Source organism: Pungitius pungitius, chromosome 6 (genome assembly GCF_949316345.1).
Source record: "Pungitius pungitius chromosome 6, fPunPun2.1, whole genome shotgun sequence".
NCBI lineage: Eukaryota > Metazoa > Chordata > Actinopteri > Perciformes > Gasterosteidae > Pungitius > Pungitius pungitius.
In genome coordinates this window covers 393,639-407,213 of record NC_084905.1, presented here as the reverse complement: position 1 = coordinate 407,213, position 13,575 = coordinate 393,639, and the positions used below count along the sequence as shown (strand labels likewise).

The 13,575-nt window shown below is 42.4% G+C and overlaps 2 protein-coding genes across 4 annotated transcripts; both read right to left on the bottom strand.

Annotated features, from left to right (window-relative positions):
* Positions 1–32: 32 nt before the first annotated feature.
* Positions 33–2,514, bottom strand: kxd1 (KxDL motif containing 1). 3 transcript variants are annotated; one of them, XM_037450725.2, is made up of 5 exons: positions 2,430–2,514; positions 1,756–1,876; positions 1,453–1,605; positions 1,322–1,368; positions 33–1,238 (listed from the first exon to the last, which is right to left on the bottom strand). In XM_037450725.2, the coding sequence occupies exons 2-5, from the start codon at positions 1,851–1,853 to the stop codon at positions 982–984; spliced, it is 555 nt and encodes a 184-aa protein (XP_037306622.2). In that variant the 5' UTR covers positions 1,854–1,876; positions 2,430–2,514; the 3' UTR covers positions 33–981. The 3 variants fall into 3 exon arrangements, with proteins under 3 accessions (XP_037306622.2, XP_037306619.2, XP_037306620.2); XM_037450722.2 differs by lacking the exon at positions 2,430–2,514 and adding an exon at positions 2,001–2,269; XM_037450723.2 differs by lacking the exon at positions 2,430–2,514 and adding an exon at positions 2,140–2,269.
* A 4,957-nt stretch (positions 2,515–7,471) lies between these two features.
* sinhcaf (SIN3-HDAC complex associated factor) lies at positions 7,472–13,253 on the bottom strand. The gene is made up of 6 exons (XM_037450721.2): positions 13,046–13,253; positions 10,717–10,844; positions 10,507–10,606; positions 10,288–10,411; positions 10,012–10,162; positions 7,472–9,643 (listed from the first exon to the last, which is right to left on the bottom strand). Exons 2-6 carry the CDS (start codon positions 10,842–10,844, stop codon positions 9,307–9,309), a joined length of 840 nt encoding a protein of 279 aa, XP_037306618.1. The 5' UTR covers positions 13,046–13,253; the 3' UTR covers positions 7,472–9,306.
* Positions 13,254–13,575: the final 322 nt, after the last annotated feature.

The window sequence follows — 13,575 nt, the reverse complement described above, 5'->3', positions numbered from 1 at the left end:
TTTGGAAAGTAGAGTCAATGCAAATATTCTTATTTCATTTTTATTATGGAGCTTCAACTTTGATCACTAAACTGTGTCTCTGCTTATCGAGGAGATCATTTTTCAAATACCCAAATAAAAACAGCAATTTACAAATATGACATATTTAACCAGTAGTAGTACTTTGTAGGCTGGACTTCCCTTTCATACCATAACGGCATCTTTAATTGACAGCAAAGAGTGATCTGATCCTGCATTCACACACCATGGTTTTACCGCGCCTGTATCGAGGAGCCTCTGCCGTGAGCTTGTGTCCTTGAATAGTTTACTGAATCAATGACGACGAAACGTTAAACCCCTGGCTCCCGTGCAGTGGAGGAGTGAAACAAAGAGGTTTCTTGGCATGGATCGTAAAACACCAGAATATTAGCTGCTTAAAATATTCCTAATTGAGCTAAAAGACACATTTTCCAGCTTTAACAAGGGGCATGACGTTGCAACAGTACGATACCAAGGTAACAGTATGACAAAAACAGTAAGTTTTCTCAGACCATAAAAGCTAGTTTTCATGTTGAGAACAACTTTGATATGACAAATAATCAGAGACATGAGAGACTTCTTCCTCCGGTCAGGTGAGCATCTCTTGAAAGATGTATGCTTATAATCACCTGATGAGTGAGGGCTTCTGTTCAGTATTACTGTCAGAACTAAAGATATACATCTATAGTGAGATTCTATACAACTTCAAGTATTATGTGCATTATTTTAGTGCTGTGCAGACATAGGACAAATAACATTGCCAACCAAAATCCAGAGTCCTCATCGACAGTTCATCCCTGCATCTAACCTCAGAGTTGTGACCCTAACCTCAGCAGACAAAGTGATGACTCGAAATGTCAGTGGATATCGTGGAGGCCAACATCAACAAATAAAACATAACCTCCTGCTAAAAGCTTTAAGGTCGAAGCTCAAGGGGCGGAAATCATTCACATACGGCTCGCTCTATTCTGCAGGGACGGAGTCCGGACCTTCGTCCAAAAGGACGGCTGTCTCTAGGACATCGGAGGTGGGCGTGTCAGGCGGCTCTTGAGAAAGATCGTCAGAGCATCTGCTCACAGTGGGCGAGACAACATCTGGACTTGTGTCACAGGACTCTGTGCTCTGCTCCGAGGTGGCTGTTGTAATTATTGTTGCAGCTCTGCGGGGAACCGGGTCAAACTCTTCGTCGTCGTCTTCCAGGGTGGGGAACTCATGAATATCTGGCAGAAAAACCAAGACAGGTCAGACAAAATGGTTGGAAGGAAGTTGTAAAATGATGAATGGAAAGACACTGCTAACTCACTGCTGAACGCTTCTGGGTACTGCTTAGCAACCTTCCCTTTTAGGTTCCTGCAGAAGAAGAGGAGGCCAAACATCAGAGGTTGAATGTGAGTTTGTTTGTTTGCACTGAAGGACTGGCGGGTTCCGACTTGCCTGATTCTCCTGAAGACGCTGTCTAGATCTTTCTTCATCTCCACTAGGGTACGAGTGTGGAGTAGGAAGCGTTCGTTCATCTGTTGCAGTCGCACATTAGACAGGCCGTTGAAGTTGATCAACATTTCATTCGTTTTCTCAAAGCGGTCAAGCCTGCATTTAAAATTTAAAAGAAGAACATTCAGGTGATCGTTTGCAAACAGATGCTGAACCGACCAACACCACCAACACATCCGCTTCACATCAAGTGTGAAGTAACAGGACTTCCACATGAAGCAAAACTAGTCCCACCGTTGAACTCACATGTGCCTCTGAGCCTGGATGATGGCGTTAACGTCTTCGGAGTTGACCATGCTCAGCATCCTGTTACAGAACACGCCGGATGCTGTGGGCTCCACCATGATGAGGATCGAGACGACAAAAGCTGCAGAATAAAGCGTCATTTAGAGATGCGAGTAGTAGGATTTACTGCTTTCAACCACACCGTCATTTAAACTGGACGCTTATCAGCTTCTGAATTGGCAGCCAACACACAGCTGTTAACGCACGTTTTGTTGTGATAATAAAATCAACAAGTTCATCAACAGTTCAGCGGTCCTCTGTTAGCAGGACGGGGCCATCGATGACACCGTTAGCCGTTGGTGAGCAAAACAAAGGGGCGAAGCGACAGCATTCACATTAAACTACCTCCACTTCCACTAGTTGTATGCGTCGATCTGTGGGAGATTGAACCGCAGGTTTAAACGGCAATGTTCAGCTTAAAGGGACATCTGACAGCTGGCTGTGTAAAAAACAAAACAAAGCACTTCCGTGTGTTTTCACTTCCGGTCACGGGACCACCGTTTCCGGTGCATTTTCTTACTTAAAAAAAATCACAAACGTAAATTTTTAACAAATATAGTCTTGTTATATCACATCACATCATGTAGAATTACATAATAATAATAGTGGAAGTATGTGAAGTTTTAAACCCGTACATCAGTGTTACGTCCGGCTGCTGGTTGTGTTTTCTCCTCCCCATCCTCTTCTGTTTCAATCTGTGCTTCACAGGTGTGGTGAGTTGCTGCTGACGATGCGGAAGTGACACGTGATTCTCCAGCCAATCCAGCACGGCTCTCCTCGATAAATGTTTGTTTGTGAGAGCTTGCGAGGAGGGTTGTTGGGATAGAGGTTGAGAGACAAACTTTGAGATTGATTTGGTTTATGTTTGTTAAAACTGTGTTTTATGTACTTACCTCAAGAGCGCTGTGGAGCAGGGCTAGGTAAGATACCCTGGGATCTACAGTACATACACACGTAGGAAAAACCTCTGTTAGACACACTAGGTTAGAAGCCAGTGGCTGTCACCCAGTGTATTGTAGCAGTTAGGTAAGTGGTGTGATAGGTTAGATTGTGGTAGGTAGGTTTAGAGGAATAGGGAAGCTCAGGGTCCTTCTTTTTGTTTGCTTTGACAGACTGCTGGCACCGCCCTACTCCACAGGCCTTGCTACCCGTTAGCCCTCCTATCCCCTGTCTACCATTTTGTGTGTATTTATATGGTATGTACTTGTCATTTCTTTTCATTATTTTGTGGAAAAATAAACCCACCATCCTAGCATAACGTAGCAGCGTGTGTTTATTATTGATTGCTATTATAGTGCATAGCGTACGGGTTTCGGCATCCAACAGGCATGGTCTTGGGCAGTTGCGCCCCACCTCCTCTTCCGAGCCGGGGTGGAGGCGTAACAATCAGTAAATAAATGTTTCTTTAATAGTATATTTGTTGTTATGAAGAGATGGTTACATGCGCAATGTTGATTATCATATTATATAGGTAATGCGGACTGGTATTTTCTGTAATGTATTGGTCCATTGATCAGTTTTTCAAAAACATCTGAAACTAGTATTTGAATTAATTACTACACAGCTTTGTGGGACCTCTCAAATGTTCGAAAGTTCAAGGTTGTATTCAAAGTTGGATCCCAGACTTAAACCTATATGTTGAATAATCTGGAATTCTAGTTTTTTTTTTTAATTTATAGGGTAACAAACGTCACATGCATGAAATGAAAATCCACAAACCACTATTTCCTGGCCTAGGGCAAAGTAAGTAATGTTAGATGCATGCGTAAAAAAAACTTTTTTTTTTTTAATTAGGGCCGGGACTTGCGACTAGCGCGTTTATTTTAATTAATTACACAACAAATAACATTAAACATTTTTTACTTATTTTTTCCACCGTGGAACGTTTCTCACTGGATGAGTTCCGGGGGGACCGATTATACTGGCGCACCAACTAGCGTAGCGTAACAACAAACCACAGTGAACATGAACGAAGAAGCTGACGAGACCGTGTCGGGTGGCCCCGTGAATGGGAAATCTTCTTATAATAAACACACGGATGGAAGCGTCGATAAGAGCGTGGTTGTGTGCAAGCTGTGCAACAAGGAATTCACATCGAGCCTCAAGTATCACCTCAACGCTAAACAATTAGCAGCTAGTGTGGACGTACAAGGACCCACACCCAACCCACACTGCACCAGATGACTGGTTTAAGGACCAGGGTAACTAAGTCCACGTCTGAAAAAATAACCAATGTTCTGAATGTACTTGAAAGTATTGGTCTGCTTAAAAAAAACATAGTTTACAGAAGGTCTACTTACCTATAGGCTACCTGAATTTCTGAAAGTACTATATTTCTAAATATGCTATTTCTACACTACAATTCTGCTGGAATTGGTTGAACAAAATTAAAAATCCATGTGAAAAAAATTACTTCTCACTGTTCTCAGGTCAAATATTTATGCAATTAAAATGAGATTAATTTTGATTAATTACAAAGCCTCTAATTAATTAGATTAATATTTTTAATCGAGTCCCGGCCCTAATAATATATATATATATTATATTATATATATATTGACCTTACATTTATTTTTTTTGTAATCATTTTTATTATTTAAAAATAATCTTTTCTTTTTTGACCCTACATATTTTGACTTTTTTCACAATATTTTTTTTCCCATGACATGACTGGAATGATCTTAGATGGAGCAACCTACACGTCCCTGTCACTAATGCCAAATGCCCCAAATTTCTGTACTTTAAACCTTATCTGAGTTCAACCCTCAAGGGACACGGTGGCTCTTCCTAAATCCTTTTTTAGTTTTGAGTAACTCACATTTATAAAAAATCATAATGGGATATTGCCCCAGAGACGGATTGGTGCATCTTGGAGGATCAACCATGCTATTCATCCTTCCTGCATTGGTAAAGGCACAAGTGAGTTGAATTTGAATGTAACAGAGAATTGGAGGGTGGATGCACTAAAAAGGCTAAACAAATCTACACCCTGTGCCAGACTGTCCACAGGATGCCCTGAAGTAGACAAACATGTGATTGTCTTGAAAAATGCCCTCAGAGGCTGTAATAAGTTTCATGGCAGTGTGACCACTGAATGAGACACATCTGCTCATCTTTACTGACTCATCCGGCCTTCTCTCCCGTCAAAAAGGTGGAACCCTATAGGCTACGTAGCATGGCTAATAAGTGCTAAAAGCAAAGCAATTAACATCAAATTTAGTTAATTCATCATCATTCAAAAGATTCTCCATCATTCTTGACAATGCCATCATAACTCAAGTGAACGCGCCTTGTGTTTCTGCATAACCCCCAGGGTTCACTTCTCTGAAACAACCAGTGGGGACAATGCCCCCACTACTACCTCCGCGGTAGTGCGCTCAAGACTTGGCGGGTGGGATTTGAACCCACTGGCGGTGCGCACAGAGGCTTTTGGCACCCTGCACTCACCCCTACACTACCAGTCCTGGTCACATTTTGCCAACTTTGATTCTCCTATTTAACCTTGAGCATGTGAGCTAAACCTCAAAAGTCTTTTTAAATGCTATTTCCACATCTGGGCTTGAACCCACAACCTTCAAGTGCAGTGCAGGGGCTTATGTCAGCAGCTCTTCCACTGTGCTACTTCACCACACACTAACCAACCCTTTGTTTGTTGTATTTAACCTTGAGATTGCTACTCAAACCTGAAGTAAAGCCAAAAGCTCAAACCCAAGACTGGGCTTGAACCCACAACCTTCAAATGCAGTGCAGGGGCTTATGTCAGCAGCTTTTCCGATGTGCTACTTCACCATACACTAACCAATGCTTTGTTTGTTGTATTTGACCTTGAGATTGCTACTCAAACCTGAAGTAAAGCCAAAGGCTCAAACCCAAGACTGGGCTTGAACCCACAACCTACAGGGTAAGGACAGTAGCTCCTCAGCTCTTGTGCTGCACTACCTCACCATTCACAAATTAAATTTTCGTTTCTCGTATTTAACCTTGAGAATGCTACTCAAACCTCAAAACTCTATCAAAGCAGAAGTGATGTCTGTATGAAGGGGCATGAACCCACAACCTCAGACAGCAGGTTGGAGCCTGCAGCCCTTCAGTTGTTCCCTTGTGCTATTCAAGCACATGCCTCATTGTGGCCGTTTCTCATATTAGACCTTGGGATTGTTTACTAAACCTCAAAACTGTTTCAAAGTTTACAGTTTGAAGCCCTGACTGCAACCAAACCCTCCTTCTGAGAGAGCAGGTTTGAACTGAGGATCCTCCACACTTCAGCCTTCCTGCTATCTCCCTGCACTGTTCCACCACACACCTGTTGATGCTTTTGAATCCAACCTCTATTCTCATAGATTCTCAGGCTGGAATCCACAACCGTTCCATACCGTTATAATAGAATTGCAGGTCAAGTAAAGTCATATAATGGCATTTCTAATAAAGCCCTAGTGGATTTCACTACTTTTATGCTGTGTTCCTTATTTCACTTTTTTCGACATGTGTGCTGATGCCCGCGTGTGAATTGAGAGGATCCATACCGACTCCCCTATGGAGCTAAACCAGTCTGAGGGTCCTCCTCAGCTGAGTGGAGAATAAATCCCGGAAGAAATAAACACGTTTGACACACGGCACCTTGAGGAGAGAGAATCAAATCCCAAATGTGGATCAGGAAGGTCAGCTTTGATTCCACTAGAGACACCAGAACTCACCATGATTCACAGTGTCACTGTTTGTTTAATTTAAAATTAGGGCCGGGACTTTAGCGCGTTAATTACGATTAATTAATTACTATGTGAATTAAGATGAATTAATTACAAAAATAATAACACATTAACCATTTTTTACGCATTTTTTGCACTGCGGAACGTTTCTCACTGGATGAGTTTCGGAGGACCGATTATACTGGAGCACCAACTAGCGTCCATGACTTCAGACAACAACAAACCACAGTGAACATGAACGAAGAAGCTGACGAGGCCGTGTCGGGTGGCCCCGTGAATGGGAAATCTTCTTATAATAAACACACGGATGGAAGCGTCGATAAGAGCGTGGTTGTGTGCAAGCTGTGCAACAAGGAATTCACATCGAGCCTCAAGTATCACCTCAACGCTAAACAATTAGCAGCTAGCGAGGACGTACAAGGACCCACACCCAACCCACACTGCACCAGATGACTGGTTTAAGGACCAGGGTAACTAAGTCCACGTCTGAAAAAATAACCAATGTTCAGAATGTACTTGAAAGTATTGGTCTGCTTAAAAAAACATAGTTTACAGAAGGTCTACCTACCTATAGGCTACCTGAATTTCTGAAAGTACTATATTTCTAAATATGCTATTTCTACACTTGTCTGCTGGAATTGGTTGAACAAAAATAAAAATCCATGTGAAAAAAATTACTTCTCACTGTTCTCAGGTCAAATATTTATGCAATTAATTTCGATTAATTAATTACAAAGCCTCTAATTAATTAGATTAATATTTTTAATCGACTCCCGGCCCTATTTTAAATACATCATATTGTTGTAAATTCACCCCTCCCTCATTTGACATTATCATAGTGACCCTCATATGATACAATGACTTAATGGTAGGCTGAATTTGGATCATCCAGCTGAGATCATTTTGGACCACCTTATATCAATCAATCACCAACACCTTATTTGAGTAATGAGTGCATCTTTCCAGAAAACTCCAAAATTTACTTTTATTAACGGATAGGTAAAAAAAGTACATGATTTATAAAAAATACAAAACCGCTTTTTCTAACTTGTAAGCTAAGTAAATGCATAGCAACAATACATGCAAATCTAGTATCCTACAATTCTGAAACATCTTAAGCTAATGGCTAAAAGGAGAAAAAGTACAGTTTGGTTGCAATCTATATGTTTCAGTCTACGTGATGCAGATCCAAAGGAAAGATACAGAATAAGTTAGGTTGCACGCAACTGATGAGTAAATAAATACATGACAACATTTCACAAATATTGACAACTGGTAATTCAATGCAATATTAAACAAAGCCTGTGTGAGATCACATTCGATTTCTTAGGTACAAAACTATTCTACGTATAATGAAAGGATAAAATAATTAATATTACACTTGTAAGCGGGGATGCAGTGATACAAATAAATATGAAATAAATAAATAATGAAATCCATAAAAGAGCCATATGGCTCACCCAACCCCTTATTTACATACTGTAAGTCACCCTTTGCTCCTGACTACAAAAAACATGTATGAAAATTCCTATTAGTGTTCTGTTTAGAATACCAAAAAACATACATACAAATGACCTCAGACAAGCAGAAGTGTCCATGGAAAACCTGCATTGATTAGAAAATGGGTGAATTTCAATGTGCTTTGGCTTTTGTTTGATAAATAAAGTAATATTAGGCTATATATCACAACACATTTGTGGTATATAAAGAGGCAATGGCATAGCATTTCAACTTGTATAAAGTATTTTACCTGTACTGACCCAAGAATGACAGGAATCACTGATATTGATATTGCTAAATCACTATAGACCGATTGTGTTTTTTGCTGTTGTATTATGTGGGATTTTGCTTTTTTTCTTACATATAAAAATAAGGTCAAAATTTCAGCAAAATGGATTACAAAAAAATAAAAAAGTAAGATTTACAGTTATTATAAGGCCATGCAATTTTAGTAGACTCATGCATCAGATCATTCAGTCTTTTGTATGAGTGGGTTTGCCATTCATGCCAAAATGCACTACGTGTTGCTGAGGCCACATTAAATATACTGTCCCTTGTGTTCCTTAATACCGATCCATAATTAACACTAGCACTGTCTCTAATACATTATTAAGGCTGGTGTATTTGCTATTGAAGCTGTGAATAGGCCTTGTTTAAATGGGACCCACTCACATATTTGCACACACAGACAGTCTTAAACACACAAACTCTTGGATAGGATTGGATGTCAATGTGAAAAGGGACAAACACAGGAACTACGGTACATGTCTTTGCTCTGTCAACATGGAGTGTCATTCATTCCAAAACGTTTCACCATTTCAAAAAAGAGCTATCTACTCATAACAAAGCAAAAGTAATGCCTTTGAATAATAGATCCTAACATGTATGCTTGTAAAGCAGCCACATGAGAATGAGTTCAGCTGTATGTGTAAAATGTTGAGTAATGCATTTAAAGTAGCAACTCCTTCTGAGAGTAAGTGGATGTATTGCGTTTTGGAATAAAATCATTTAAACTAAATTACTAGAGCTCCAGCATTTCACCTAAAGGATATCAAAAACACCACAGATTATGGTTTGAATATTAAATACAAAATAAGAGACAAAGTGGAAAAACAACAGGTCATAAATTACCATTTCAACCAAATACACAAACCTCCATCTTATATGGAGAAGAACAAACGGGTTTCCACTGCTTAATGACCGAAGGCAATCTGAGGTTACTACTTTCTGTAAGTGCTTAAAAAAGAAAGAAAAGAAAAACAGCACCCCAAGATTTCTTCAGAGTAATGCAGACCTTGTTTTGACTTTACCATCCACCCTCCATCACTGCCCCGCTCCTGGGTGGAGATGTTGTCACGGTAACACATAGCTGTGCAGGACCAACATTTTGGTCACACCGTGGTGTCTCCTTCACTTCCTCTTCCGTCAGGGATTTCTGCCCGATAGCATCCACGCCACGCTGACCCTCCTCTATCTCCACCTCTTCATCCTCCACCTCTTCATCCTCCTCCTCCTCCTCTTCTTCCTCCTCTGGTTGGTGCTGCTGCCGTTGTTTATTGCGGCAGCATGGTTTGAACAGATGGGGGTCGATGAGTACTTCCCCAAAGCGGCCCTTGTAGATTATTCCACAGCAAACCTTTTGCCTAGACAAAAAAAATAAAATGTTGGATCTATTCAAGCAATGAAGAAACACCAGATGACATATTGGGCCCGTTTCAGGGATTTACTTGCTTTAGGTCACTCAGAGCATAGAATAGTGTAACTTTGACAAGTATCTAAAGTTAGTTTGAATTCTGTCTAGTGCACACTTGGTATAAAGGAACGTGGATCAATGAAGTCACAGAAAAAAGGATGTAAACTCCTGAACACCCAGGAACATTTTCAGCTCTCACATTGGTTTAAAAGGCAACATGTCGGTCGCAGAACTTTGTCGTGCATTAAAACTGCAGAATGATGCGATAAGTTGTTTCAATTTCTAATTTGAGAGTCAGTGCTTCACTGTCTGGCTCACCTCTTCCAGTAAGTGAGGTCCAGAAATGAGAAAACAGGAGAGCGACTGGACCCTGGGGTGAGCTCATTGTCTGAGCCGTCATCTGACAGGTTGCTGTAGCTAGGAGACTGAGCTGGAGACGTACTGGAGGTGGTGCTGTGGGCATCTGAATCTGATGGGAATAACAAAAAGTGAACAATGGAGGGGTGAATATGTGACAGTTGTTTACATCTACTCGTTCTGGAGCAGTTATAAGCGATTAGATATTTTACTGCATGCCACAAAAGCAGAACTCACTGTTTCTCTTGAGCTCTTTCTGCAGCCGGCTGATCTGGCTCGGCCGTGCTTTCTTGGAGATGGACTTTATTTTCTTGGGCCTGGAACTTATCTTCAAGCTGGGACCTCCTCTGGCATCAACAACCTGTGAGGAAGAAGGTAGAAGAGTCTGCATAATTCAGGTATTTTATGATAAACAAGCAATAGCTCAACCACACAGGGACTGCAATCCAAACTCACGTGGTTCCAGTTCTTCTTGGTTCCCACAGGTAGCTTCTTCCATCTTTTCACGAGGAGGACACAGGCGTTACAGATTTCTCCAGATCGAGTTTCACTCAGTCTGCAAGACAATTTATGAAGAACTGACCAGGGAGGAGTCTTTCAAAGCGCTAAGGAATGTACACAAGGAGCACATTTCTCCAAACCTCACTGTTCAGCGAGGTCTCTTACCCAAAACAGCTTCTGAAGTCTTTCTCGTACCGCTTACTGTCCGTGAAGCGAGAGCTGGAGGACTTTGCACGGCAGATGCAGCAGCCGTCCAGACTCCTGTACATTTTTGGCTTATGAAAGCCAAACATCTGCGTTGAAAAAATAAATCAGAAATGAACATCGTTGGTGTGCATGGAGTTAACTGCAGTAACGCTGTACTGCCTTGCAGCTCTGGTTTAGAGAGATAATATTTAATTTCAGCTTAACCTCAATGTGGATGAATAAAAACAGATATAATATTTTGTGACGATCATAGAGCACACGCATTTTAAAATATTTGTTTTTAAACAGGAAAGCGTTTTTGTTGGAGAATATCTGTGCTTTGACCCACATGGGGGGAAGTAGGTCAATAGTCAGACAGCGTGTCAGACAGATCATGTCAGCATGCTGCGCTCACAGGGTGCACGCATAGGAAGTTACTCCGTTATTTGGCATACTAATATGCTTATTAATATACGCGTGAACTGCCAAAAGTAATGCACAAATATAAATGTGTCTGGGGGAAAGCACTCGTACGACAATAAACACAGATTTGCAGAATTATGATTTACATTTTGACGTTGCTAGGCTAAATGTAATCTCCAAAGCACATGTAGCCCTGAACTGCGGCAAAACGGCGAGCCGCGCCCCCCACACCGGTTTTTTCCTTGCCATCAGTCCTCGGGGTGCTCTGAATAGTGCAGCGCCTCAGAGAGCAGGAGAAGCCGCCGACCCCTCACTCTGCAGTTTATATCAAAGAGCCTCGGGCAACGGGAGGAAATACAAGAAGAAGAAGAAAAAACTGTCTCCTGAGGATCACCGCATGCCAATCAGCAGCCGTAGGAAATACAACGAAGAAGGAATTTCTATTTGTACCAAAATGTACAATATATGCACTATATTTTTTCTCCCAAAATGCACAATACTAGAAAATGCTAATTACAGATAAAAACAGATTTATAAATAAAATACATATTTGAACCAATTTGATCAGCAGGGTGTTCGAGTTTTGAATAACGCTTATCAATCTATCGATTTAAATCTTTGAAAATGTATAATATATAGTCTAAAATGTATATACATCGTCTTAAACGTGTTTGTATCAGTCCGGTGCCTTCAGTGTGGGGTACATTACAACAGATTCCCCTTCGAGTGCTTCATCTGTAAACCGCACGCGATCTCTGCAGCAGAATACAGTACGTGACGCAACTCAACATGGCAACACACTTCAAAGGCGGAGGCAGTGTGGAGAAGGGGGTGTGATGCGATTTTCCGCAAAAGCGGTAATAGTTCAAGTAAACCGGGAAAATACCCTTTAAAACCGTTGCCACTCGCGCGAGGGACATCTGCACGTATCAAATTACTAGAAGGTTCCGAGAAATCTTAATGTTTTCATCGAGAAAAAAGTGCACGTCGCCAATTCCACCGCCCACTCCAGTGAGGAAGCATGGCATGCCACACGACCTGCTTCATGCGCACCCATTTTATGATGGTCGTCCGCTGCTCGACGAAACGCGACTTTTCCTCCCGGCTCAAACTTCACGTCGCCAGGAAAACGACGGGGCGCACCTTTAGAAAGCCAAATGTTAGGTTTTTAACGTTAAAAGTAAAGCCGCTCTCCGCCAACCGTGTCATTTGATCTTAACTCTTTGTTATTCCACAGCCTCGTCACTGCACGAAGTTCGAAGCGACGGCTGCGTGAGGCGCGGCGTTTCGCTTTCGTCCTTCGCCGAAGGACCCGCGTCTGGCTCGTCTAGAGTTTCATGAAGCGTCCGGCACTAGTGTGCAGTTCGCTGCTGGCCGTTTTGTTGACAGCGGCGGCGGCCGCGTGCTGAGACGCATCCGTGGTGCGGGTGGGCGTGAGAGAGATGCACCGCGGCTTGTTGAGCGAGCATGGACGCGGAGCACTAAAGGCTACAATGTGTCTGTTAATGTGCCTTTTGGCGACAACACACACCGAAAGCAACGCTCGCAATGACCGACTTTAGTCAAATTTCGGGAGCCCGGGAGGGAGGGATTTCCTCCCGAGAGCCAACAACAATAACAACAGCCGTCCATTGCGAATCATGTGAAGCATGTCCACGCACTATTTAAACACGTTGCTGCGTTCCCCCCGCTTTGCCCGGTAACTTTGCCCGTTCATGAGGTGAGCTGCACATAAAGTTGACCAACTAGTCGGTTTTGCAGCAGGCCCCAAAGAGCATTTGTTCTGACACAACTCGAAGCTTGTTTTAAATGACACATTTGAACGGACAATTTATGACTTTAAAGCCCCACAGACCCAAACAAATATTAAGGCTACATTCATTACCTTGTTGCAAGCTGCGTGTGGCTGATTCAATGTAATATTCCCAAAAAGTGCGTCCTTACGATGTGACTGTTATGAAAATCGACCCGCATACCCGTAACCCGCTCCCTTGTTGATGTCTGCGCTTGTGGACGGGACTTGATGGTTGTGGACGAAGTGCGCATGCGTCACATCCACACCTCCATTTCAGAGCAGGGCAGAAGGCTTTTCTCTTTTTCTTCAATCACCGTATTTACATAAACGACGTGTGACGTAGGCGTGCGTCTGCATTCAGCCGGCCTTATAAGGATGGGAACATTGCGCGGGAACAGGGGGCTCGGCCCCGGTTGCTATGGAGCATTGGAGAGTGTCCGCGAAGGGGCGTGGCCTGTCGTTTTACTCCAGGGGGGCAGATGGCCCGTCTGGAGGCCTCGCGGTTTTTAGGGGTTTCGGCGTCCAGCGGGGAAATGCGCTTTGTTGATTTGAATTGCGTGACAGCGGACCTCCAGATTAGTGTTGGGGTAACAGGTGGGTGAAACGTGGGCTCCATTCAG